Source organism: Onthophagus taurus, chromosome 11 (genome assembly GCF_036711975.1).
Source record: "Onthophagus taurus isolate NC chromosome 11, IU_Otau_3.0, whole genome shotgun sequence".
Taxonomy (NCBI): Eukaryota; Metazoa; Arthropoda; class Insecta; order Coleoptera; family Scarabaeidae; genus Onthophagus; species Onthophagus taurus.
Genome location: NC_091976.1, coordinates 19,924,859 through 19,952,784, shown reverse-complemented (window position 1 = coordinate 19,952,784; position 27,926 = coordinate 19,924,859). Strand labels below are relative to the sequence as shown.

The 27,926-nt window shown below is 33.1% G+C and overlaps 3 protein-coding genes across 11 annotated transcripts; all 3 read left to right on the top strand.

Annotated features, from left to right (window-relative positions):
- Positions 1-202: 202 nt before the first annotated feature.
- Positions 203-17,509, top strand: LOC111424214 (wings up A). Of its 8 annotated transcripts, none has more exons than XM_023057670.2 (15): positions 203-313; positions 607-645; positions 3,423-3,440; positions 3,533-3,661; positions 3,727-3,850; positions 8,127-8,227; positions 10,482-10,525; positions 10,584-10,725; positions 11,794-11,829; positions 12,153-12,180; positions 12,235-12,591; positions 12,657-12,692; positions 17,014-17,067; positions 17,124-17,315; positions 17,375-17,509. In XM_023057670.2, the coding sequence occupies exons 2-15, from the start codon at positions 631-633 to the stop codon at positions 17,383-17,385; spliced, it is 1,287 nt and encodes a 428-aa protein (XP_022913438.2). In that variant the 5' UTR covers positions 203-313; positions 607-630; the 3' UTR covers positions 17,386-17,509. The 8 variants fall into 8 exon arrangements, with proteins under 8 accessions (XP_022913438.2, XP_022913441.2, XP_022913439.2 ...); XM_023057673.2 differs by lacking the exon at positions 8,127-8,227 and adding an exon at positions 5,393-5,493; XM_023057671.2 differs by lacking the exon at positions 8,127-8,227 and adding an exon at positions 4,897-4,997.
- A 76-nt stretch (positions 17,510-17,585) lies between these two features.
- On the top strand, positions 17,586-27,849 carry LOC111424216 (CD151 antigen-like). 2 transcript variants are annotated; one of them, XM_023057684.2, is made up of 6 exons: positions 17,586-17,852; positions 22,655-22,751; positions 26,946-27,137; positions 27,195-27,368; positions 27,427-27,582; positions 27,632-27,849. In XM_023057684.2, the coding sequence occupies exons 2-6, from the start codon at positions 22,671-22,673 to the stop codon at positions 27,782-27,784; spliced, it is 756 nt and encodes a 251-aa protein (XP_022913452.2). In that variant the 5' UTR covers positions 17,586-17,852; positions 22,655-22,670; the 3' UTR covers positions 27,785-27,849. The 2 variants fall into 2 exon arrangements, with proteins under 2 accessions (XP_022913452.2, XP_022913451.2); XM_023057683.2 differs by having other exon boundaries at positions 17,596-17,856.
- Positions 18,287-22,573, top strand: LOC111424213 (sorting nexin 33-like protein SH3PX1). Its single transcript, XM_023057668.2, has 3 exons — positions 18,287-18,679; positions 18,741-19,250; positions 21,172-22,573. Exons 2-3 carry the CDS (start codon positions 18,779-18,781, stop codon positions 22,284-22,286), a joined length of 1,587 nt encoding a protein of 528 aa, XP_022913436.1. The 5' UTR covers positions 18,287-18,679; positions 18,741-18,778; the 3' UTR covers positions 22,287-22,573.
- Positions 27,850-27,926: the final 77 nt, after the last annotated feature.

The window sequence follows — 27,926 nt, the reverse complement described above, 5'->3', positions numbered from 1 at the left end:
CATAACATCTCTAATTTCAATTCGAATAGTTGTTGAAACCAAATAAAATCTATTTCGGTGGAAATGTGGAGGTGTTATTTTTACGTTTTCTAACAGGCTGTGGAGGAGGAGGAAACTTTGCAGACGGTGTCAAGTCTCCTGTGGATCTATTTCTGGAGCTACTATGCCTATATGGTGCTCTCTCCCTATTCGAAGTTGGAAGGGATAAGGAAACTAAAGAATAGAGGTGGTTTTAATCTGGGAACCTCGAAATCTTCACAGTCAGCCGAAGGAGCCCGTGTTGGCTAGTCACAACTTCATCCCAAAAGTCCAGGTATGTTTGTTCAATTTTAAATCGTCAAAGTTTAAGTGTTAAAGTGAATTAAAGTAAATGAATCTAGTGAAGTGAATAAGATAAATAAGTGAAGATAAAAATTCTTTTTATTTAAATCGAATTTTTTCTTTAAGTTTGAGGATAGGGTTTCATGCGACCAAATTAGGATAGTCCAGCGAATCGCGCATGCGATCTTGGCTATATGCCAACTACCTAAATATAGTACTTTGAGTACCTAGTTCTTTCCAAAGTTGTCTTCGATCGGATATTAACTTAAATTTTTCATTTTCCAGATCGTTTAAACTAAAAAAGTCACCATGGCGGATGATGAGGTTAGGTAAGGATTTAAACATAACATTTTTTTTAAATTATCTTTAGTGTTAATTATTGTTTTCTCTATTTATTCTAGTATAATCTACGATATCCAGAGATGAACAACTAAAAAGTAAAAAAAAGGTAATTATACAGAGTGTGCTCCAAAGTATCAATGTAATTGATCCTGGGTCCAAGTAAAACGGATTTCAAGGATTACTTTTTCTTATTTCCCTTTATAGTAGAATTTTGGTTCCTTTATTATAGCTTCTGTAGAAATATTTGGCATATTTATTGACTTATTTGGAGTACTTTGTAAGTTACTTAGATGATCGATGTACTAATATTATTTTAGAATATATTCGATTTTTAACGATTACTAAAAAAAAGCTTAAATAGACATATTTTAAAAGTAGTTAGTAGTTTACATAACTAAACCACAAATTAACTTAACAAGTTCAAACGGTATTGGATATGAGGAGATAAGAAGTGTTTTTAAATGGAGTTCTTTATATTAGAATGTCCAAAAACAAATTTAAGTAAAATTTAACGAAATTAGCACGTGAAACATAAAAAGTTACATAACAAACATAGATTTTACTAAAATTTAAGCTAGCTAAATACCATGGCGCATTCTGATTGTGTTGAACTACCTCCTACATTTCTACATCCCTATAACAAATTTAATTTTCTGTCTCAGTAACATAAAAATGTCCATTACTAACTCTCTAAATTTGTATCGCTATTTATACCCAATCTATCGTCTACATAAGTTCTCGAATCCATCATATATTCCATTTGATGGCTTCTGAATTCATTTAGACTATTTTTAGTACTGCATCAAAGAGTAAAAACAAACACGATAACTCAAAACCGCAATTATCCGTGGTGACGACGTTTGATGTATGACTATTACACGAAAATCGTAGATCTGCATCTAATTTTGGGCTAAATCGGTCAACCGGAAATGGCAGAACACATCAAACCTTTCTCATATACACTTAAACTAAATATACACTAAAATGAGTATACTGTGTCTGTGGAATTATGAAAATTCCAAGCAAATCCAATTTCTTTCATTCTAACTGTTTATGATCATTTATAATCATGATAAATATTTCGTCTCCTTTTATTTCTTCAATTGCCATCATCAAATTCTATACATAATGTTTCATGACATTATGTATAGGAAGCACAACGACGGAATATAAACTCACATAGTTCGATTCTAGATATTGGTCAATTTCGTTCAATTCCACAACGTTCTTCTCATCCTTATGCAATTAAATCTTTTATATACATATTTATGTAAATATTACACCGAACCCAATAATCCACATATTTCAAAGTTCATATTGCACCAATAAGAAACTTCTATGCACTCTATATAATATATATTGTTGGATCCCGCCAACGATTAGTGGGATAACCAATACTTTTGTTATGCCTTTTGTTAAGGTAAAAACATATTCATATGACTATTTCTCTTTTCCAAGTTATCTACAATTGCTTCTTCTTCTTTCTCTTCCCCAGAGTACCCAACCTGGCATTGAGAGATGGCTTCGGATCCATCTTTTCAAAGTTTCCCCTCTCCTCAGCAAGATCGTTAAGCTGCTTCATAGTCTTCCTTCAGCTGGCTGCAATCTGCGTCAGTGTCTCTTCCGATGGTGTTCTCGGTCTCACTGCGTATTTGTAATGAATACAATTTTGTCTCATTGTTGTTATATGGGAGGGATGAGTTGTTGAATGGTTATTTTAGCGTATTACGGATTTTATAGCTGCTGTGAGGGAGTATTTTACGTTCTACTCCAAGGGTTTGGATTTGGACAAGTTTATCGATTAGCATTCAATAAATGACTAGTTGGCTAAATAGTTGAGTGGTGGTCTGATGAGTGTTTGGGTTGGGTTGATATTCTTAGAGATGGCAATTTCTATGATAATGAGATTACAACATATTTTTTATTTGTACTATATTGGTATTATAAGACCTTTTACGTTGCATATTGGATCTTCTGTGATAGGGATTTTGTTATATTGGATTATAAGTTCTTTGTGTTTGTAGATCTATATATTAAGTTAGCATGAAAGAGGTTAGTGTATGGATCCCGTTTTTATTGAGAACTAGACCTCTGGTGTATCTATAAAAAGAAATTTTGTTGTTGACTTGGTTGTCCAAGTTGTCTAATATTTCCTCTGGCAAAGTCTTTCACAAGCATTCCCAATACACGTTTTATCATTTCCAAATTTATGCATTGTATCAAGTTTTGATATGTGTTGTGTCCTCTGTTTTCTACATACCTGACCTAGTCATGAAAAATTTTACATTAGCATTCTAATTAAATTCCTTTAGTTAGGTTTGTCAAGCTTCTGACAATCAAAGGAAACATGACCATTTCGAGGACTCACAGGCTGACTTCTGGAATACTTCTGAATAGTAAACGTTCTTCTTAAGTCCAGTCACATCAGCTTTACTTTCAACATCTTGTAATTTTTTCCCACACAGCAAAATGTCGAACGAATTTGTTGCCAATTTTGTAATATTAGCAAAATCCAAGATCAATTAATGATCCCCTAAGTTGTAAATCGAGCAGCCACACTTTGCTACCTTTGTGGCAAAACATTCTTTTTCTAGATATGACATGTATTCTGCATGGTGCCTTCTACCATCTCACGGCAACTTTAATATTTGCATCTATCACAAAACTACGCAAAAACAAACACTTTTGTCTTCTCGTATTCAAAAGTTGATCTATAATAAAATAAAAAAACTAATTTAATTTTTCTTTTTTTCTTTCAGAAAAAAAAGATCGATGAGGTACAATCCTTACGCAGGTTTTATCACCTTTTTTCTACCACAAATTCATTTTGATTCAAAATTCAATATTTAAATAATTATGTTTTTAACAGGAAAAGAAGAAGAAGCAGGCGGAAATCGACCGCAAAAGGGCCGAGGTGAGAGCCCGTATGGAAGAGGCCTCCAAAGCTAAAAAGGCCAAGAAGGGTTTCATGACACCTGAAAGGAAGAAGAAGCTTAGGGTAAAAATCAATATGTTATATCAAAAAAGAGTATCATTAATCAACGTATTGTTTCTCGAATATAGTTATTGTTGAGAAAGAAAGCCGCTGAGGAATTGAAGAAAGAACAAGAACGTAAAGCTGCTGAACGTAGACGCATCATTGAGGAACGTTGCGGAAAACCAAAACTCATCGACGACGCCAATGAAGGTAGGATTGAACCAGCTTCATTTTTCTTTCAAAAGACGTATCTTCATTTCTCTCTTCATTTCTAAAAATCAAAAAAATTTAAAAATTAAATCTAATTTATTTCAAAATCAACTTAAAATTGTTTTGTTATTTTGAAATAAATAAGATTTTTTTAAATTTCTAATACACATACACACACAAACAGTTCAATAAAAAAATACTCAACAAAAAAAACTTTTCCATCACAGACAAACAATAACTACAACAATATATCTCGATCCATCTTTTTTTTTCTTTTCTTTCTCTCTGTCCTGATAAAGTACACTATTGTTAAACGGCAACCTTTTCTGGTGTTTCTCTCCCCGTAGAAAGCCTAAAATCTATCTGCAGGAATTACAATGACAAAATCTGCAATTTGGAGAATTTAAAGTACGATTTGGAGTACTTGGTTCGCCTTAAAGATGGAGAGGTTAGCCCCGCTACGTTTACGTAACAATTTGTCAAATCAGTGCACGGCCTATATTCGAGTTTTTCTTTCTTTTTTCTTTAATTTTTTTTACTTTTTTTGTTAATCATTTTAATAATTGACGTTTTGATGGATCGCTACCACCCTGTTTTAAAACATTGCGGCATGAATTTTTAGATTTCTTTATGAAAAATAAAGCAACAATAAGAAGATATAAAATTTAAAAAAAACGGTTATCGCGGGCTTTTCTTTTTTTTGAATGGCATGCTTGCAACGCTTCTTGTTTACCATGCCAAATCGTATTTTTAGTTCATGAGGTAACAAGATACCTCTGAGCTCTCTCTCTCACGTTTAATCATCCTGAATAAATAAAAAAAAAGATTTCTCATCAAAATCAGGACGTTTGCATAAATTCCCCATTTTTCATTATTTCTTCTTCGTAAATTAATTTTAATTTTTAGTTTTATTTTATTTCAACTTCGAAAAAAGGTGATAGGAAAATCGAGGAAAAGCCCCAAAACCCCAACCACGTTTACTCTCTATAAATAATATGAAAAATCATCATTAACCGTTTTCTTTTTTTCTATAAAACTTTTTCTAGCGAGTATTAAAGGGTACTGCGAACAGTACTACAAACGAATCGGGGTATTGGAAAATGAGAAATACGACTTGGAAAAGGAAGTCGAGTTCAGAGATTTCCAGGTAGAAGGAAACACGATTAAATGATAAATTAAAGAGTTTTGCATAAGCCTCAAACAGAGATTAAGCACAGGGCGTAAAAGCTTTTTCGCACAACGTGTTCGTTTTATTTTTGTTATTTTTTTTCAATAGGCGCTGTATTTGTCCTTTTTTTAATTTTTTTTTGATATATGTTTAATATCAATGGTGTACATACACAATTTTTTTTCTTAACGGTCCAAATGGGAGATTCACTCGATTGTTTTCTTAGAAATACATTTAGGCTTAATGCTTAGCTTAAAAAAAACATCCTAAATATCCAAATCCACTTCACCAAAGAAACCAACAAAAAATGAAAAACCACCAAAAATCCTTATTCAAATCAAAAACAAAGATTATTCATTATATATTTATTCTAGCTGAACTACAAACTATTTGTCAAACTTATTGGAACAAAATTAAAGACCTAGAAGGAGATAAATTTGACCTAGAATGGATAGAGAAATGTAAATCGTATGAGGTACAAGAAAATAGTCAACATTTTTATTTAATTTTAATTTTTTCAATTCATTACCAAAGAATTAGTTCACACCTTATACAAATTGCATCCGAATGAAGTTTATATTTAATTTTATTAATTGAATTTTACAGAGTAGAGATTTTTTCTTTAGTATCTAACTACGGGCAGGCCATAAATACGCGATCTATTTCTGGGTCGCGCCCAAAAAACCGAATTCCCAGTTCTCTATGTTAGTATTTTTAAAAATCCCGAAATAGATCGCCTATTTAAGGAGGCCTCATTGTAAATATGTGGCCAGCTACGTTGTTTCTACGCGAAACATAAACTGCTTAGGTAAAGAAAACTCTCTTTTTAGAAAAAAAAAGATACATTATTCTCCACCAAAGACTGTGGTGAAATTAAAACCTATTTTTTTTTCCTTTTTATCAATATATTTATACAAATTCAGCCATGGATACATATCTATCGATACAAAAAAAATAATTAGGATTAAATATGAAATATTATGTTATTAATAAGGTTATTAATTTATTTTCAATAGATAGAAAGCTTTAGAAAAATGATATGCAAATATTAGTGTAGTTCTTAAATTTTACATACAAACCTTACTATTTAAGAAATTATTTTGGATGATATTGAATGAAAAAGTTATGTAAATGTGTTTCCTAAAAATTTTGTTAATTTGCTAAGTCAATATTGATTGCTAAAACAATGTTGAGTAAACCTCAGCTATAACATTAATAATATGAAAAGAGGCTTTATACGAAACCAGCTAAGCATTTGATAACTTTGGGATTGTATGTAAGGTGTGGCTCATGTAGCGTTTTGTTGTAGTTAGTGCCGTAATCTCATCCACATTCCTTATTAGACAAGTTATAGGCAGGAAAAAAGAGAAGTCACATTTTTTCAAAGTATGGCATAAAGTCCAAGAAGACTATTGGCCATAGCGTTCATTTTGTCTTGGGATTGATACTTTCAATATGGGGATTATGATCAAGGCGATTATCACCTCCAAGTAATTACTTTACTGGATTGATGACTAAATCATTCAACCTAATTCTTTTATAGAATACAGAATCACTTGAAAGGAAAGATTAATAACATCTGATCTAGAATCAGACTCTCTCGTTTATAGTTTATCTTATTCAAACCCTTCATCTTTATGACTCCCTCAATTAAATCTATGTTTTATATGTATATAATTTTACAGTTAGTTCTGCGAAAGCACACCAGTCTGGCTTCTAGGTCCCCCAAGTATTATTCAGGAAGCTACCGGTGTTCATGCTGGCAAAAGACATTATTCTATCGAGTGCCATCTTTGACCTGCTTCGCAGTTGCCACCATGACAAGGAATTAACTTGCACAATATGTTTTCGGCAGTTATTTTTTTAACCATGGTTATCAGCTCAGGTGACGGTGATTGATTTTGTCATCTCTGCTTGATATTACTCATGATGGCCAAATCAGCATCAAGAATGATTAAGCAGATAAATCCTGACCGATAATTAACTGAATCTGTACTCCACATCTGTTTGACTCTTTAGTATCTCAATGTAGCTCTATCTATATTAATACAAGATGACATTGTGCATATAAATGACCTTAATTTTCTTTTATATGTTGACCCACTAGTTTGGCGTTGGTAAATATAATCCGGATAGACGTAGATCGCAATTCTATACTTTGCCTTTAGCTTTCCAAATTTTATTTCGACTCCTTTTTAACTAAAACAGATGGGCATAAGATCAACTATGACATCTCGAGAGATATGACAGCATATGTAATTTAAGATTATAAAGACCTCCAAAAAAGAATGTGGTATATTTGATTATTGGTTTGGTTTCCTACACTCAACCTTGGCAGTGACGTGGCAAGATAATGATGTTTTCAAACTATGAAAGAATGGTGTCTCTACCTTATCTGATTAGATATAGATCTAAGGAAGAATAGATGTTTGTACTCTACAGCCCAATTAAAATTTTTTAAAAATTCAACTCAACCTATAAGAGTTTCGCCAGAAAATAAAATGTTTGTCAGAAAAAGATATAGTTAGTAATAGCCATAAACCAATGCAGTGATATGTAGTTTGCAGTGTATCAAAATCAACTTATAAGTTTGCACCTTATAAGTCTGTTGGGATGTAATGTAACCTTTGATGCACTAACACATTTTGGCCATTTTCGCTGCCCCAAGTATTTTGCAAAAGTTTTGTGGAAAAATTTGTGAATAAATTGTAGAAGATATGTTAATATGAGCAGAATTCGAGTGAGCCGCAGCATTCTCTATCACAAAGATATGTTGAATAAGCAAATAAGTAAACAAGATGATTTCAACTTCATTTTATCTTCTAAATGTTATTAAATTATTTACAAATGACATTCTAAATAATAATTTAATTAATTTATAAGAAACATATTACTATGAAATTTTCTTTCAAAAACAAATCATCCAATATAATTAGTTAGTAATGTTTGTACTTGTAATTTAAGATCACTTTACAGGAAATTTTTGTATATGAATAAAAAAATTGTACCTATTCAAAAATTTTATCGTTATCAAAAAAAGGGAACAGAGTGTTTTGCTTAAAGTTAATCAAAGTGCTGATATTTGGTTCCGATTCCCGTTGTTTGTAGGAACGCTCAAGAAGATCCTGGAGGATTATTACAAACGCATGTACATTTGCGAAGAGCAGAAGTGGGATTTGGAACGCGAAGTCCGAAAGCGCGACTGGGAGGTATTAATTACAAAAAGAGTCCTACGATCGAACGAAAATTAAAAAAAAATATCCCAAAAGACACACTCAATTCTTCCGTGTTCGAGTGACAGTTTAACAGCTTCTCATCAAAAAATCCATTTTAACATTTATAAGAAACAATCTTAATCAAAATTTTTTAAAAAAAATTAATAGATAGTTTCTTATATACGTTTAATTCCCGGATTTCACTCGTAACCTCCTAAAAATTGTTTTTGAGGTGTTTTTTTTTTACGTTAATTCATATAAACACATGAAGTGTTACGCCGTATCCCTCCACATTAAGAAACTCCACAGATTTTTAATAACGACTAACCAGCACAACCATGGTAAAAAAACCAGCTCCCCATTTGTACATAGTTTCATCACGTTGAGAGCTTGTAGACACACATTTAACTGATGATGACGCAGTAGTTTTTTCCTATACCTAGAAAAAATGTACAAGACAAACAAAACCAAACCCCATTTTCCAATCCTGCAGCTTTAGAATTTTAGATAAAAAAAATTTTTTTGATTTCTGATTAACAAAATATGGATTTTTTGCTTGTTCCCCTCTCACCTCTACGGCATGGCCCTTCATGCTTACGAGCGGAAACTGAATTGGATGTACATTTAAAATAATTAAACTGTGGATTAAAATAGCGAGAGTGAGAGACGTTCCAAATCGCTACTCAAACGTAAAGAAGCGACTTCTGGACTCGGAACCTGCAACAATTAAAAAAAAAAATAAGTTTAAGTTCGAAGCGCCATGCTTGAGACGATCATCCCCCAAACATATTTTTTGTTTTGTTAATCAGATTTTTTTGTGGATAACTTTTTTGTGTAGAAAGCGAGAGAGTTTGTAGAAGTAGTTATATGTTCATTTAATTTTTTTCTCTATTTGTTTTTATCAGTTTTCGTCGTACGATTTTGTATCTAATGGCAGATTCTGTTCCCGTTTCTTTTGTATTTCTACGCCTTTTTTGTATAATGCTCTGTCGATAAGGGACAATAAAGCTGTGTTTAGACCAGCGGCATTTAAAAAAAAAGCGTCGTTTTTCTATCCGTCTTTTTTACACCGAGAAATAATTATAATTTTTGATATTTCTCCAGGGCTGTATACTGTACATACTTTTGTTTTTGACATTGTTTTTTTTAATTAATGTAGCATTTTGTTTAGATTTTCCACTTCGATTTAAAAATTAGAGAGTAGAGCCTCACCTTTCCATATCTACATACTGTTATAGACCTATTCTTTATTATGTTTAAGCATCGCGCATAACCATATATATTTCTAGTTTCAATTTTCTTATTTAACAGAAACCTTATGTGTTAACTAATTTTCTAGTAGCTATTAACCACATTTTAATGTCATTGTTTTTGTTTTCTCTTCTTAAATTGGCTGCGTGTTGTTTTTTATCCAGTGTTGTTTTTTTCTACTTTGTTTTTGTCGTAGTTACACATCACCAACCACTTTTTGCATGATTGTTATTGTCTTATTTTTTAAATAGAAGTGTTAACTTTGTAAACTTTATATCTTCATAACTTTTAACACTTCTATTAAAAATTTTTATTTTTTATTCAATGATTTTTATAAGACTAAACTAAAAGTATAGTTATAAATCACCGTGACAAGTGGGTAATGATCACGTCCTATCAGGTTCTGCCTGAGATTGGTCCTATCTCAAATAAGAGACTGGCTGCGGTGATTTAACTGCACTATGAGATGGAACAAGACATAGTTTAAAGTTTCTGAAGATTTTTGACAAGCTAGATTTAAATCAGAACTAAGAATCGATCCATTATGTCGGATTTTTAAGATATCTTAACCAAAACAAAAAAATCTGATTTAGTGTTTGAGACTATGTTAAAAGAGGAGATACATTCTGTCAAAACAAGTTATATTGCCGAGTTATTGCATGCAATTTATGTCCAACACAAGTTTCTCGACATAAACGAAAAAATCTTGCTACATTGATGACATTTGTTTCAACACTTCTATTTAGGCATGATGTAATCAGCTAAATGTGGCCAAATCAGATTTTTACAACATACAGTGTTGCAATTCCACTCATCATTCCTGAAAAATTTACCTAATCTACCGATTCTTCAAAATTTTGTTTGCCAAAATATTCTTAAAACATTAATTAAGCAAAATTTTATAAAACAAAGTCTTATAAAAACCATTATATTCTTCATTAAAACTTTTTTTTCAATTTAAATAAAACAAATAATAATAAATCAACAAATTTTTTAGATTTCCGACTTGAACAGCCAAGTAAACGACCTAAGAGGCAAATTGTAAGTCATTTAACAAAAAAATAATCTAAAATAATCATCAATTTTTTTGTCAATACAGCGTTAAACCAACATTGAAAAAGGTTTCGAAATACGAAAACAAATTTGCTAAACTTCAAAAGAAAGCCGCTGAATTCAACTTCCGTAATCAACTCAAGGTCGTCAAGAAGAAGGAGTTCACCCTTGAAGAAGAGGATAAAGAGGTATTTATACAGAGATTTTTTTTATGACATTTTTGGTGTTTCCCTTATGTAAATATGATTTAGTTCATGTAAATTAGTTGATTTACGTTTTTAAACTTTAAATCATTCCAAATTTAGAATTGGTTACTTTGTTGTAAGTTATTTTGCCAAGATCTCTTGGCAAGATTTTTGTGGACGTAATCATCTGACTTAATCGAGCAAAGAAAAACAAGTTTCTAAATTTGGTTACCTTCAGTTAACCCGGTGTTATTTAAGTTTAGAAACGTAGTGTTTTTAATAGTTTAGTTCCCCTTGTCCAATTTGTAATGTTTTTCTACAGACAAAGAAAGCCGAGAAAGCTGATTGGCAGAAGAAATGAGGATGATTCAAGCAAAGATACTTTTTATTTTACTCTGAAACTCAGCAGAAAATTAAAAAAAAAACCGCTATTTTAATATATGTTATAAGGTGTAAATAAACTCTAAAAAGAAAAAAACATGATTATTAAATCAATTCTTGCTAAATTTTTTTTGTTGCTCTTCGAGTAATTTTTTCTTTACTTTATGACTATTTTTTGTCGTCTAATTTTTTGTCTAATACAATTTCTTCGTCTATTTTTTGCTCTCTTCTTTTTTTCTATTATAACGTTAAAGGTGAGCTACAAAGCTTTGCATTCGCATGATTTCAGCATATAAAAATCTCGCCTCTATATCTAATTTTGTTCTGTTTATGTCTACCAAGCTAAAATCGCTTCTGTTTTAATTGTTTTTTTCAGAAGGCTGAAGCTGGCGCCGCGCTGAAATCGGTACTACACGCAATTTGTACATATTATAAAGACTTTTTCTTTATATACTTTTTAAAATGCACCAAATTTCATTCCAGTATTACTTAGTAGGCACGAGGTGTACACCTAATAATAAATAATCCATTTTTACATGATTTGTTACACAATCTGCACAGATTTTGAATTTTCTTTTTTAAGGGCACATTTAACGTTTTTGAACCAACAATTTAACGCAATTAATAATAATTAGATTGCGTTAAAAATTAGTTGTTAGTTGCTAATTATTTTTTTCGAAATATTTACAGAAAAAACCAGATTGGACCAAGAAGGACGAAAAGAAGGTACAAGAAGCAGAGGCATGAAGCACCCATCTCCTTACTTATTAATATCTGTAAATTTATGTTGAAGATTTGACGTATATTTTGTAATACAATTGTATTGTTAAAAAAAAAACAGAATGTTAAAGAAGTAGTTTTGCACGAACTCCTTATGTATTTACGTCCCCTTCTTGTGTCTGGAACCTTATTTATAAATTAAGTACGTTATAAATAATTATTCTTGTGCGTTTTTGTCTTTTGTTACCTTGTCTTCTCGTCACCATCCTTATTTGTTACCTTAAAATGAATCAAATTAATCAAATTTGGAAATCTTAAACTTCCTTTAGGAGGATGAACCAGAACCCGCAGCAGAAGGTAAAAAAATTTGAAAATATGTTCAATAGCAAATTATAATATAAAAAAAAATAGCTCCAGCTGAAGCAGCAGCTGCTCCAGCTGAAAGCGAAGCAGCACCAGCACCCGCAGAAGGCGAAGCACCTCCACCAGCCGAAGGCGAACCAAAACCAGAAGGCGAAGCAGCTCCCCCAGCTGAAGGGGCACCTCCTGCAGAAGGCGCACCTCCAGCTGAAGGAGAAGCACCCGCAGAAGGAGCTCCTCCAGCTGAAGGTGCAGCTCCAGCCGAAGGCGCACCTCCAGCTGAAGGAGAGGCACCCGCAGAAGGAGCACCACCAGCTGAAGGAGCTCCAGCAGAAGGAGCCGCTCCCGCTGAGGGTGCTCCCCCAGCTGAGGGTGCACCACCAACTGAAGGAGCCCCACCAGCTGAAGGTAATAATACAATCAAATGAGCTTACAATTAGATTAAAATTTACAAATTTATAATAAAATTAAAGGTGCTGCACCAGCAGAAGGTGCTCCAGCTGCCGAAGGTATGTATGATTACTTGATCGTCGAAGAATCATAATCGTAATTTATATGTGGTTATCATCTAATAAATGTTTGTACAATTGTTTTTTTTTACGTCTATGGTGTAAATACCCACAAAAGAACTTATGGGTCATTTAAAAAATAAATAAATAAAAAGTATTTGTGGATTTGTTTCATTCATTTTCATTAAAGGATTAAACCTCACACAAAATTGAGATTAAAAACTTTCCTCCTTCATTGTTCATATTAGTGAAAAGTCTATATCGCAAAGTAACTTAAATCCTTGATAAATAACCATAAAAATAAACATAAATATTTCCTTATTAAACAGTAAAAGTAAACTAAATGCAACAGTAAATACACAGATGACATTGTCCATATAGATAAATAGATAGACTGTTTAAATAAGGTAACATTTCTTAGAAATTGAGCATTATAACTTAATGTTTATATATTACAAATATAATTTTTTAATTCAATTAAAGTCATATACCTTCCCCTGTCCTTCTCACCGCAGTATATATGTTAGTTGTAAGTATATTAAATAGAGTTAATAATAATGTGTCATCAAATCCCGCTCATATCTACATACTTTGTATATCTATCATCTTTAATCGCTTTAATCGCCATTTATCGTTGTCCACCTTTCCAGTGTTAGGTACCCCAATCATAATTTTATGATATTTGCTATTGTATCTACATTCTGCTTGGTATAGGTATACTATAAGTGAAAGTACATCCTCACATTACACTACATCAACCAACCTAGAGATATTCCCTTCACGTTTGCCAGTGGCATAAGATTTATTTTATTGTTTCATCTCACAGTGTCCAGGTAGGATTTTTATGATTAATCTTAAAGCACATTTGGTAAGACCTCCTCCGCACTGCTTCAACCCAGGACTTTCTTAAAAGTTCTTTAGACAACTAACTCGTTATTCATACCAATTCATAATTTTCTGCATACTTTCATTATATTAGCCCGCGGTATATTTAATGGAACAAATCCAAAGATCCAAAGATCGCCTAAGTCAAGATGCAGTTCAGAGGTGCGTTTCTGATTCTGATACCGCTCCACTAATGCTTTTTGAAGGCTGTAATACCTAACAGGTGCTTCAAAGAAGTTAATATACAAATACAAGACAGAGGGCTAAGTAAGTCTTATTGACTTCCTTGTTGATAAATCTCACCAAACGTAGTCTATCTCCGCCGTATATGTAGATAGAGTGATGGGAGGTTGTTTAAACCACACGTGTAACATACAAACTATCGAGTAATGCTTTGTCGTCCACTTTAAGTAGTATAAGGAGTTATGTTGAAACGTATGTGCTGTAGAGAATTAATAAATACGTGTTCTGATAGTATAAGGAGTATCCAGAGAGAGAGACTTAGCTCTTCAGTTTCTTTGAAATGACATGGTTAAACTCTGAGAAACTTGTGTTGAACAACACAAGTTTTATCGATTCAATTTTCAACGTGTGAGTTCCACTTTAACGTGCTGCCTAAAGAGACATGAAGATACTAAATAAATTGAATGGAGTATTAGGAAGTTTAGGTACACAAATGCAGTATTTGGGAGACTGACAAAAAAGCTCTCTTTCTTACCACCTATATCAAGTGCAACCTAACGCTGTCGAAAAGTATGCTAGATTATTTGTCTAGATTTCCAAATCGTCTACAATTGCCAAGAATTTGAAATTGGTCATACCGACACTATCTTTTTCGCCCTTGGTTTTAACTTAACGATTCTTTGCTTAAGAATACTTCTTTATACAGCCACAACATTAATAACGAAGATAGTTATAGAGTCAATAGATATATGGCTGTTTGTAGTAGAAGCACGGAGAGTTTAATTGATCGAAACATTTTCTTAGCAGATTTGGAAATGATGTTCATTGTGATTTCTCACCAACACCTTGTCTAAAGCAGGCTAATAAGGATTTAAATGGTGTAATGTATTAATTGATTAACCGGATTTTTACTTCCATGCAAATATGTTTGGCTAGCGCACAGTCATATGCGTGAAGTGCGTAGCAAGTGTGTACATATATATATAATTTCGGTTTATAGCGTTTTCGCCTTCCGATTGCAAAACCTCCAACCTTTGCGGTCCTCTCAGTCCCCTGGTACCAGGTTTCTTTCGGACATCGCTTTCTTTATCCCCGATGCCCATGTCGTTTTTGGGCGTCCCCTACTACTTCTTTCTGTTCGACTCCATTGCATCGGTTTCTTCGGGATTCTTCCTGGACCTATTCTTTGAACATGGAGATGTCTTCTTTGGGCTTCGTCGACTATCGTTATTTGCGCCCCATCATCTTTCGTGTGTTGACATTTTGCACTCAATCTAGTTTAGTCTTGAAACCTGCTCTTCTCTAGAAATCCAGTTCAACTGCCAGCAGCCGATTCCCTATTTGTTTATTTAATTGCCAGATTTCGCATCCGTACAGCACCACGGGGATGAAGATAGTGTTGAAGCGAAGCTTTCTGATATTTGTTTGTTTATCTGTACTGCTGCTGCTACCCCTTTGTATAATTCTTGTACCGCCTTGATTACCGTGACATTTATTGACGTCTCCGATAGCGCTTGCCGCCAATTTTTTTGAGAAATTGTGTTATATGCCTTGGTAAGATCCACAAATAGGAGATATATTGCTCTCCCTGTAGCTACTGTCTTCTCTGTGATTTGGTTTAGACTGAATATAGTCACGTTAGTCCGGAAGCTAGAACCTTCTTATAGCGACAAATCACATTAGAGAAGATCTTCACAAAAATCCTTCCATGCCTCATACTTTCTCCGTTAAAGTGTTATCTAACTTTTTTTTGTACAATATCTGGTACAATCTTCGGGATTTACCGAAGGCCAGAATATCACTCAGAGGTAAGTTCCTGATATCATCTGTGGTCGGCCATGCCTCCCCGAGGGTCCTCTTTCTAAGGTCTGCTAGAGAGGGGACAATGACACAAGATGTGTCTAGCGGTCTCGTCGTCCTGTTCACAGGCTCGACAGAGAGGAGAGTTTGCAAGCTTCAAATTGTGAAGGTGCTTGTTTACCTTATAGTGTCCCGTGAGGAGACCTGTGGCTAACCGGAGGGCGTTTTTTCCAAGCCCTACGAAAAACTGAGCGGTAATTTTCGAAGAGATTTTAACAAATCCTTAGCAAGGTGGATTTTGTCCCACGCGTTTAGGAATTTTTTGCGGGTAATGTGCTTGATCATGTTGATATGAGTAGTTAAAGAAGGGGTAATTACCGGCTCGGGTGCACAGGGAACTCTGCTGGCAGCACGCTCTGCCAGTCTATCCGCATGTTTGTTATCCGTAGAGCCGGAGTGCCCCTTGATTCATTGGATAGTGACACGATTGTATTTCGTGGCTTCTTTCAGTACTAGATGGCAGTCCATTATTAGTGCAGACGTTATCTTAACGCTGCTTAATGCTAAAACACATTGCCTTACCGCATTCGTTGGAGTCAACAATATAGTCAGCAGCAAGTTTGATAGCCATCCGTTCCGCTTGTATGGAGGCTTATATTGGAGGTACCTTTACCTAGAGGTTCCGAGAGGCGTATTCGAGGATGATGGAAAAAGACCCCCGTAATTTCTTGAGAAAACGTATTTTACTGGCAAGCAGTCCGCCTTACACTCGAGTAGGGGTGAGTCCAGCACAGCCCCCTTCCAGAGTGTCGAACTGCCGCCAACGCCCCCATCCTTCATGATTCCTACCGATTGTAGTCTTTTCATGGTTACCAGCGCCGCCTCCTGAATATGTAGTGGTGGCAGGTTAAGCATGACTTCCATGACCGCGGTGGGAGTAGTATCCTATTTAGTGCGGCGATGGCGGTGGACTTAGAAGTTCTGTTCCACCATACCACCGCGCAGTAAGTTAGCATTGGTCGGATTACAGCCATGTAAATCCATAGGACTACCTTGGGGGACAGCCCCACGTCCTCTCGACAGCCCTGCGGCACCGGCCGTAAGAGACACATTTTTTTTTACTCTATTATCTAGGTGGGATTTCCACGTTAACTTGCTGTCTAAAATTAAGCCCAAGTATTTAACCTCTGTAGATAGTTTAAGTGGAGTGTTAGCGAGCATTGGCAATTTGGGGTTGTCTTCTTCGGATTGACGGAGAGGGATTACACCAGTTCTCACTTACATTGAGTGCTTTCTGCATCCTCTCAAGGAGTACATTGACGTACTTCCATCGAATGAGGATTGCCAGGTCATCTGCATAGCCAACGGTTTTAAAACCAGCTAGTTTTAGGCGTTTCATAAGGCTATCCAGGGTGGAGATTAACTTAATTCGTTAACAATAATCTTGTTTTAGGTGCTCCTGCACCAGCTGAAGGTGAAGCTGCCCCTGCTGCACCTGCAGAAGGAGGTATGTAACTCAAAATTGAAAAAAAAAATTCTAAGAATTATTAATATTAAAAATAGCTCCCGCTGAAGGAGCGACAGAAGCACCACCTGCAGAAGCAGCAGCACCTGCAGAAGCAGCACCACCTGCTGAAGAAGCCCCGGCCGCTGAAGCTGCTCCTGCTGAAGCAGCTCCCGCAGAAGCACCAGCAGAAGCGCCGGTAGAAGCGCCCCCAGCAGAAAGTGCACCTACAGAAGCTCCACCAGTGGAAGGTAAAAACAAAAAGACTTTGAAATGAGTTATTTTTAATAACAAAAAGAATATTTTTCAGCTGCAGCGTGATGAAAGACTATAATAAAAAGATCGAAAAACGAAAATGACAACGAGTTATTATTATTTAATAATTATATTCTATTGTATATTAAATTTATTGAATGTTATTTAAATAAAAAATAATATTTTGTAAGTTTTTTCTTATTATTGTTTCTATTTGACTAAATAAACTGATGCGGTAGGCTTATTTTTTTGCAAGCGAACGTACACAATTACGTAATCTAAATATAGTTGGCATGTGGACGCGTTAAATATCAAATAAAACTCTTCGCACAGACGCGGAACTTGATCCTGAAAAGCGCCATTTTCAATCTTATAGACGTTGTCCGCAAACGCCTACTTCAACTTTAGAACTTGCCGGGGAACAAACCGTTCTCGGTCTTTTAGTGATCGATTTCTGTGACATTTTCCCTTTTATAACCGAGTACTAAGCGACTAACGATGAAATAAACCCAAGGCTAACATCGAGTTTATACGTAGGTGAGTTTTTATTTAAAATTAGGAGTAATTTTAATTTTAAACACTGCCACCGTTTCGAAATAAAAAACAAAAACAAATGACGGCCAAAAACTAAACAAATGACGAGTAAAAACAAAAAACGCGCCGATTTTGTTTTTTATCAACGATAACGAAATAATCTTATCATGTTATTATAGTACCGTTCGTGTAAAAACGTTTGAAATGAAATTGCTTGCTTTTTAAGACGATTGCCAAAAAATATGAAACGTTTTAATCTAATTTCAAGGCCATAGACTATTTACTTTTCGCCTTGAGGAAAACATCAGGCGATTAGAATGTTTAAATATTAAATAAAAGAGATTATCTAAATACTATATTTGTCATAGATATTTCTAAGTATAAATCCTTGGCGTTTAAATTAAAAAAATATATTCGCCCACACAGATGTGGAGCGAATTACGTCATGATTACAAACATTTTTTTCGATTTCTAAATTTTGATTTTTCTTAGAACCTTATCGATTTAAACGATTAAATCGATTAAACAACGACCAACATAAGTTTATAAACATTAATAAACAACCTTCCTGTTATAAATTTAGTATTTTTAAACTTCAAATCAAATGAAAAAATGACAGTGAAGTGACATATACCGATAACGGCGCCACCAACCGATGAATCATCAACTATAAAGAACGAATCGTTTTTATTTGTTTTCAACATTTTAACTAATTATTAATTAAAATAATCCTTAAAGCGCTAAAAAGTTTCCAATTTTACCATAATATAAGAGTTAAGTGTTAAATTAAAGTGTAATTGTACAAGAAAACCATACCGATAACACAGTAAGTTCTCTTTATAGGATATCTTTGAGGTTATGATATCTTGACGTTTATGGTTTTTTAGAATACACCCACGTAATTAAATGCGAAAAAAACGATAAGATGTCTTTCCAAGTTAGAGTACTATACGATTTTTCCGGAGAACCCAATACTTCCGAATTATCCATAATCGCTGGTGAAATACTTACAGTCACAAGATTAGATGTTGGAGAAGGATGGTGGGAAGGTTTAAACAATATTGGAAAATCGGGGTTATTTCCTGAAAGCTACGTTGAAAAGATCGATAATATTCCGCCTCCCCCAGCTTGTGCTTTACCACCACCACCTGTAGAAACAGAATTCGAACCTAACCAAAATCAACGTTATAGCACTGTGGATTCAGATTCCGATTGGGATAACGATACACCATCACAACACGGGAATGAAAACATTTATTCAAACATCGAAGATAGAAGACAACATAACGATGATAATATTTCAGAAGCCAATTTTGATTCTAAAGGAACTGTTACGAAGAAAAGTTTGAATCGGTTTTCATCGTTTGTTAAAAATGGGGGGGAATCGTACATTTTAGGTAAGTTAAATTGCAAAAATCTCCAAAGAGTTAGGTTAATTCTCTCAAATTAACTAAAATTATTTTTTTTTAAAGTTGGTTATCCTTCAATCTAAACTCAATCTGTCAATTTATTAGAAATCTGACCTAACCTCAAAATTTATTTTATCCTAAATACTTTATATTTATTATTCAAACTGTTGAATGATTAATATTTACAAATCTTACCTAAAATTAACACCAAAATTTAACGTTAAACATTTAAATCAATTAAAAATTCTCTGAAATTAATTAAAAATATTTTGTTATAAAGTTGGTTATCCCTCAATCTAAACTTAATCTGTCAATTTATTAGAAATCGAACCTAACCTCAAAATTTATTTCATCCTAAATGCTTTTTAATTATTATTCAAACAGTTGAATGATTAATATTTACAAATCTTACCTGAAATTAACACCAAAATCTAACATTAAACATTTAAATCAATTAAAAATTCTCTCAAATTAATTAAAAATATTTTGTTATAAAGTTGGTTAACCTTCAATCTAAACTTAATCTGTCAATTTATTAGAAATCTGACCTAACCTCAAAATTTATTTTATCCTAAATACTTTTTAATTATTATTCAAACGGTTGAATGATTAATATTTGCAAATCTTACGTGAAATCGACACCAAAATCAAACATATTAATTATACATAGGCAAAATCATTTAAAAAAATTATTTAACATCGACAGCTTGTAATTTAATTTTTAATTCAGAACTACCAACTTAAAATTAAATAAAAATATAACCTAACATTTGGTTGAAACTTACTTATTGTCTAGTGTGGTCTAGTTCTAGTTTTAAATGTTGTTTAGCGTTAGATTGTGGTAAATTTTTATTTCTAGTTCTAGTTTTGTACTAGAACTAACACTAGACCTAGAACTAGAATCATTCGGGTTTAGCCGTCTTGAGAGACGTGCGGCTAAACCCGAATGTTTCTAGTTCTAGGTCTAGTGTTAGTTCTAGTTTTAAATGTTGTTTAACGTTAGATTGTGGTTTATTTTTATTGAAAGAAAAGTAGATCTAACACTAGACCTAGAACCAGAAACATTCGGGTTTAGCCGCGCGTCTCTTAAGACGGCTAAACCAATTAGTGACAGTGGTAGGCAACGTTAGTTAGCATAAGATATCACTACGTTGCATATTTTTATCGCACTAAAACTAGAACTAACACTAGACCTAGAACTTGAAAAATATTCGGGTTCAGCCGTGTGTCTTCAGACAGATACTTTCTAGTTCTAGGTCTAGTATTAGTTCTAGTTTTACACTAGCACTATCACCAGAACTAACAAAAGACCTAGAACTAGAATCATTCGGGTTTAGCCGTCTTGAGAGACTTGCGGCTAAACCCGAATGTTTCTAGTTCTAGGTCTAGTGTTAGTTCTAGTGATAGTGCTAGTGTAAAACTAGAACTAACACCAGACCTAGAACTAGAATCATTCGGGTTTAACCTTCTTGAGAGATGTGGGGCTAAATCCGAATGTTTTTAATTTTCGCTCCAATGTTAGTTTTAGTTTTGCACTAGAATTCACACAAGACCTAGAACTAGAATCATTCGGGTTTAGCCGTCTTGAGAGACGTGCGGCTAAACCTGAATGTCTCTAGTTCTAGGTCTAGTGTTAATTCTAGTGCAAAACTAAAACCGGCTAAACCCGAATGTTTCTAGTTCTAGTTTTAAATGTTGACGTTACATCGAAACTTTAATGTGATATTTCGGTATATTCTACACTTTTCCGCATTTTCTTTTTATTTTTAACGTGTTTTTGTGGATCATTTCACATTGTTTAAATTAAAAATCGTCGATTTTTAAGCCACATGATGATTCTTGATTTTTTCCTTTATTTTATTCATTATTAAATTAAACGTTTCTATTAATATTTTTTCTATTATTTAAGGAGAAATAAAAACTACAATACCAACTCCTCAAAAAATTCAAATAACCCGTGTTGATGAGACTACATACGATTGGCCCCCATTAAAGCATCCTTACTACGTAAATATTGCATCTCCTAAAAAAGAAACGAAATTAAAAGGTTTAAAATCATACACAGCTTATCAATTAACACCGTCTTTTAATAATATAAAAGTATCAAGACGTTATAAACATTTTGATTGGTTACATGGAAGATTGGCTGAAAAATATAGTATAATAGCAGTGCCACCTTTGCCATTAAAACAAATTTCAGGTCTTTATGAAGGACAGTTTATTGAACATCGAAGATTACAACTTCAAGAATTTATTAATTACGTGTGTAAACATCCTATTTTATCGAGTAGCGATGTTTGGCAACATTTTTTAACTACAACCGACGAAAAGCATTGGAAACAAGGTAAAAGACAAGCTGAAAGGGATAATTTACTTGGTGCAAATTTTTGTTTAATGATTAACGCACCGGATAAAGAGTTAATGCCATCGATTGTCGAGCCGAAAATGGACGCATCACTAACGTTTATACAAAATTTAGATGTTGCTATTAAAACGTTGATGGGTACCACTTCGGATCAAGCAAAAAAGAATCAAAGTTTATATAAAAAAGAGTTTGTGCGCATTGGTGAAAGTTTTAAAAAATTAGGGTTTACACTTAGCTCTGAGGATAAAACGACCACTTCACATCTTTCTATTACGATTTTAAATATTGGTGATGCTTACAATGATATAGCAAATTATTACGATGAACAAGCAAAATTAGATTGGGAACCATTATATAATAAATTGTATTTATATAAAGGGATAACTAGCGCTTTTCCTGAAATAATGGCTTTACATAAAGGGGCTCAACAAAAAAAGAAAGATTGTGAAAAAAATATGGTAGCTTCCGAATTGATTGATATACGTCGAAGAAGCGATATTTTAACGTATTCAATTTTTGCCGAATTGAATCACTTTAAACAACAAAAAGATCGAGATTTTCAAGAAGCGATGGAAGGGTTTTTAAAGGAACAAATTGAATTTTATAAAAAAATCGTTAATCGATTGGAAACTTCTTTGAGAAAATTACAAGAAAATTAATTAATCTAATGATATATAACAAGCCAAAAAAAAAATGAGATTAAGTGGAATTAAGGTATAAATGTTGCATTTTGTATAAATTAATTTGCCAGTAATTTTACGCGAAATTGTCTTATTTTTGTTATCTTTATTACTATTTTTTTTTCTTTATACAAATTGTTATTATTATGGTTTATTATTATATTAATTGAGTGTCTATATGTCTAGATGCACTAAATTAGGAAAAAATAATTAGAATTGTGTATATTTATATGTATATTTTTACAAAATACAGTATTTATGGAAAACTTTTTGATTTTTTTTGTGTTTAACCCTATTTGTTATTACTAATTTGTGTATGTTTTAATACAACTATTTTACTTTTGTAGGTAAAATATTAAAAATATGGCAACAGAAAACAAAGAAGGATGTTGTACTTATCCGTTTTTAAAATCACTCCTGAGAGTATTTAATTTTATATTTTTGGTGAGTATTAATAATAATTTATATTATTATTCCACATACATATTGTAGATATAATGTTATAGTTTATATGTAAATTGCTAAATATCTAGTAAATTTATACATATAAACTGAATTATGGTGTTGCTGCATAAGCCATGTCCATTCTAAAGCTGCACCAGCCGTTTTAAATCATTGTTAATTCTGGCACATGAAGTGTCCACCTCAGACTCTGAGATAGCATAATAAATCTGCATACAAATGGGCTATGCAGTACCTCATTATATTTTTAAAATGACTTGTGTAGATTTGCAGGCATCCGACTCTTACCAATATAAGAACAGGAGACTTATTGCTTGTTTACTCAACCCTATATGATTTAATATTGAATACAACATTTTGTGACTCATTTTATCGAAGGCTTTAGAACAGTCTAACAAGTACCAGTTACCTTTCCGTTCTCACATGCCCCCAAAATATCCACTATTTTCAACAATTCATCTAACACTCGACCTGAAGCCAGATTGCACCACAGGTAACAATCTCTTCTATAAACAAATTCTCTTAATTGCTCACACATAATCTTCTCCAACACCGGTAAGATATTGTTTGGTCGCAGATCAGCAAAAAAAACCACTTGACATTTGATATGTAGGAATTCACAATATCTTTTTGGTCGCATCGCGTGTATTATGTCAAATAAGATGTTGGGCAAGTGTGGCTTATCAGAATTGATTTTAAATTTTTGTATGGGAAGAAGAACATGATAGTTATCGTATTAATGGAACCCATAGAGATGGTCGAATTTCTTGAGCTAGGTGCAGAGAGCAGCATTCATATTAATCTTCTTATAGGAGAGTATTGGTAATACGAAAACAGCTACTAGGATGTTACCGAATCTGTTAGAGGAAAAAACTATCTCATTACTAGATTTATTGACTTCCAGGGATGAGACTGGCGGAAGGGGATTTATGAGATTGAGATATTTCCATTCACGCTCTAAAACTAACTGGGCCTACGAATGCAATGGATAAGCAGACTTTGAACGCATCATCCGAAGAACATTCACACATAGCCGCGATTATCTAACTCCATATACTAAAAAGAATTGTAGATAGTAACAAAACTATAGGCTCAGTTACAGGAAAAGAATGAAAGGGGGCCTTGTAAAGTATGAAAGATTAACCAGACTTGACATCTGTTCCTGAAAAGATTCTTTTACTTTAAACGATGTTAATAATAGTTAGCAAGTCGACATTGATAGCTCTTCAGGCAAAGGCAAACAATACCAATTATTGTTTCTCAACAAAAAGAAATGCGGCGATCTCTTTAACATACTAACTTAGGCAATCGCTGCCTAAGCATTGGATAAAAATTCATACGGATAGAATGGGTTATATTGATTGTTGTAGTATCTGATGACATCTCACTATCCATAGGTGATTGCAAATACAGTTGGTTTAGGTTTTCTATTGGTGAAGAGACCGCAAGCGAACTACTCTTAATGAATTGCTGTCATAAATCTCCCATCCTAAGTTTGACCGAATCTAAACAGGATGATTTCCAATGTTGTAATACCGTGGTATGAATTGTAACGTCTCCGTCGCAAGTGGAGGAGTTTGCTTCAGGCACACCAAAATGATTCCCAACATTGTATCAATGTGGTATTTATTGTAATATCTTGGTCTCGGCTTGTTCATACAGTATCACGAATACCACGTTCTAAACTTTATCAAAAAAATTTCTAATTTTGTATCCACGTGGTACACTCTTTGTTTGGTTCAGACACACCAAAATGATTCCCAAATTTGTATCTATGTCATATTCATTGTAATGTTTTTTCTTGTTAACACTGTATGACGAATCCCACGTTCTAAACTTCTCCTTGTATCTCTGAAGCTTACAATTAGAGCAAAATAGTAATCTTGCGTAGTAATATTTAACTTGCACTGTGTATTTTATTTTCTCGCTATTTTGAGAATTACTTCTATTGACTAATTTATTGCTTCCTCATTTATTGGTTGATGAACTGTTTTGAGTTTTAATTAATATATAATTTTCAGACAGATTTTATGAAATTGTTTACCTTTTTCGGCTCACATTGATTTTCCTTCTGCCACCAGAATAATTAGCTTTTCGCAGTCCATTATTGTCAATACTCTATGCACAACAATGTATTTACTGATGTTACGTTGTGCATCCTGGAGTGTGTCGGCAAATTCTGAATCGATTCCAAGAGGCACAACTTGAAAACTTGCGTTCTATGCCTACAATTCTCCTGCTAACGTTTGGTATCTAGAGATGGAAAATTTTCGAGAAAAAAAATAGAATATTCTCTATTTTGAGAATTTGCTGAGAACAAGCTTTTAAATACAAATACTGCTTGGTAAATTCAGTCTGACGAATGTAACGTGGGAAGGTTCATATTTATGGGATTTATTACTATGGAGGATTTATTTATGATGTTTAAAATATATTTAGCGTAAAAAAATAATTTGTTCTTTGAAACAACAATAAAAAACAAGTTTTATTGTAAGAAAAATTAAACAATTATTGGTTCGTATCTAATGAATTTTCAGACAGCTCTGGCAAAGTTTCCAAATCACTGCATTCAATCACTTCAATATCAGAGAGGTCTTCATTGCTTTCATTAACCTCCACATTGGTGGCAGAACTTGTGGATCAGCAATGAAAGTTATTTTACTAGCTCGATGAATAAAGCTGTAGGTGCTGAAGCTTCTTTCTGCTCTCAGGTATACTTAGTATCTTGACCGCTACTTTTTTTAATGTCGATCCAAAACAAGCCCCCTTTCACTATACAACAGGATGTAGTTTTAAAACATATGGTTTTCCAAATAACCTTTTTTTAGATCGATAAAGGACCAATTCTGCCATTACCTTTGCACACTAATCTGAGCTTGTTACAGTAGCTATATTGTTTATAAACTCGATTCCTTGTATTTGTTTTTCTCTATTAAGATGAATTCCATTAAAATTTTGTATCTAGAATATTTACAGCAAGATGGATTGGATTTATTTGCTTTCTCTTAACTAAAAAGTTTTTTACTTCCCTTTCCATTTGGTTAAGCAAAGGGCTGTTTCAAAATGACTTTCCAACTGATAAAAGCATTCAGCTATTTGGCTTAACCTTGGTTTATTTTCTTCCATTTGGGTTATGTATTTAACAATAGGGTTTATTAGTTGATAAAATTTGGAAACTTTTACCAAAAAGATATCCTCATCCAATATTAACTTTGCAACTCGTTTACTGGGTATATCTTCAACAGTTTCTCAAACTACTAACGTTTTTATCCATATTTTGTAACAAGAAGACTTTTTAAACTATGAATAATTGTTCATCAATCGTGTTTTCACAGGTAATTTTAAGGAAATGGCTGCTTTGATGTCGTTTCCTTCAGTTAGCATTTTTTTGAATAATGTTCCATAATAGTAGACATGGTTTCCATTTTTGAAATGTCTCCAATTAACAAATTTAGCGTATGAGCATTGCATCCATTAACAGAAATATGTTTGTACCTTTCATGAAGTATATTTCTTGCTTTAACCATTGCACTGGCATTGTTGGTTACTATAGCAAAGAATTTTTCAGGACCAACATCTCGCAAAATTTCATCGATTTTTTCAGCAATTACGCCTACTCCGCATTTTAAACATCTTAATACATGTTTCGTCATTCTTGTGGCATTTTTTATATATTCAGCAGGCCAAAACTTACAAATGTACATTGTTTTTCCATTAATTATCTTCATATTAAAATAGTTCCACATATTACTTTTCGGTTTTGTAACAACTTTGTTTTTACACAAGCCTAAACACCTTAATTCACGTCTATGGGATTCCCGAATTATCCGAACTTAGTCAGAACCGACAGAGGAATTTTCTCTTTCACCTCTAATGGTATCAAGAACAGCTTTTATTCGGTGTGATGGGAGGAGATCCTCTTTGTTGCGAAAAGAAGTTTTTGTTCGTTACCTAACGAAATTATATCTACAAATAACAGCGTGTAGGACCAGGACCTGAATGGCAAACCATGTCATTAGACCTGTTTTGGTTCAAGGCGTTCAATACGTATAATATGCAATAAGTATGCGCAGAAAGGTTCAGAACTATTATAACTTTCGATTTCTTTACGTAGCATATGATTATGTACTTACTTTTTCTGCTAACATTGATAATAAATTTTTATTTTGTTTTTAGATAACTGGGATTGGAATAATAGCAATTTCTGTATGGACCCTAATTGATAAATTTAATTTTGTAACAGTTTTAAGTACAATAAATTATCAATTAATTACCTACACGTTACTTCTAGCGGGATGTCTTGTAATATTCGCGAGTTTTCTAGGATGTCTGGCTATAAATAAAAGTAACAAACCAATGTTATTAACCGTAAAAACAAATCTATTATCTATTTTGATAAAAAATCTAATTGTGGATTATTTTTAGTACATTTTTTTACTTGCTTTAATTTTTTTGATTGAAGCTATGGTTGGTATATTAGGTTTTATTTATTTGGATTCTGTTAAATCAGAGTTGGATAAGAATTTAAATGAAACATTTTTAACCACTTATCAGTATGATGAAGCCAAAACTCAATCGATTGATTTTATACAAAAAGAGGTGGGAAAACAGTATATTTTCATTATTTTTAATTCATGTTTATGTTTAAAAAAATTAGTTTAAATGTTGTGGAGCTATGGATTTTGAAGACTGGCAACGAAGCAAATGGAAAACAGAAAATTCATCAGTAATCAACAAAGTTCCTGATTCATGTTGCAAAACTTTGACAGAACATTGTGGAATAAGGGATCACCCATCAAACATTTATTATGATGTAAATAAAATAATCATTTATTTAAATTAACTTATAAATTCTTTTTTAGCCATGCTTTTTTAAAATGGAAGAGCTAATTATATTACATCTCTCAAATATGAGCGCTGTTGGACTAGGTATCAGCATTTTACAAATATTCGGAATAATTTTCGGTTGTTGCCTATTTTGTCACATAAAAGACGACTACGGAGAACGCATTTAATTTTATGTTTACCTTTTAATTTGGTGTACAATTTCCTAGTCAATAAAAAACAAATTTAAATCTCCCGCTATCTAGTTTAATTATTTTTAATGGGTTGGCAGCATCGCATGTCATTTAACCTGCGTCAAATTACTGTTTTGGT

Coding starts and splice junctions, on each gene's coding strand:
- LOC111424214 (XM_023057670.2), top strand. Junction 11,830..12,152: donor CCAAGAAGGACGAAAAGAAG/GTACAAGAAGCA, acceptor AACTTCCTTTAG/GAGGATGAACCAGAACCCGC. Junction 17,068..17,123: donor TGCTGCACCTGCAGAAGGAG/GTATGTAACTCA, acceptor TATTAAAAATAG/CTCCCGCTGAAGGAGCGACA.
- LOC111424213 (XM_023057668.2), top strand. CDS start 18,779: ATGTCTTTCCAAGTTAGAGTACTATACGATTTTTCCGGAGAACCCAAT. Junction 19,251..21,171: donor GGGGGAATCGTACATTTTAG/GTAAGTTAAATT, acceptor CTATTATTTAAG/GAGAAATAAAAACTACAATA.
- LOC111424216 (XM_023057684.2), top strand. CDS start 22,671: ATGGCAACAGAAAACAAAGAAGGATGTTGTACTTATCCGTTTTTAAAA. Junction 22,752..26,945: donor TATTTAATTTTATATTTTTG/GTGAGTATTAAT, acceptor TTTTGTTTTTAG/ATAACTGGGATTGGAATAAT. Junction 27,138..27,194: donor ACAAACCAATGTTATTAACC/GTAAAAACAAAT, acceptor GATTATTTTTAG/TACATTTTTTTACTTGCTTT.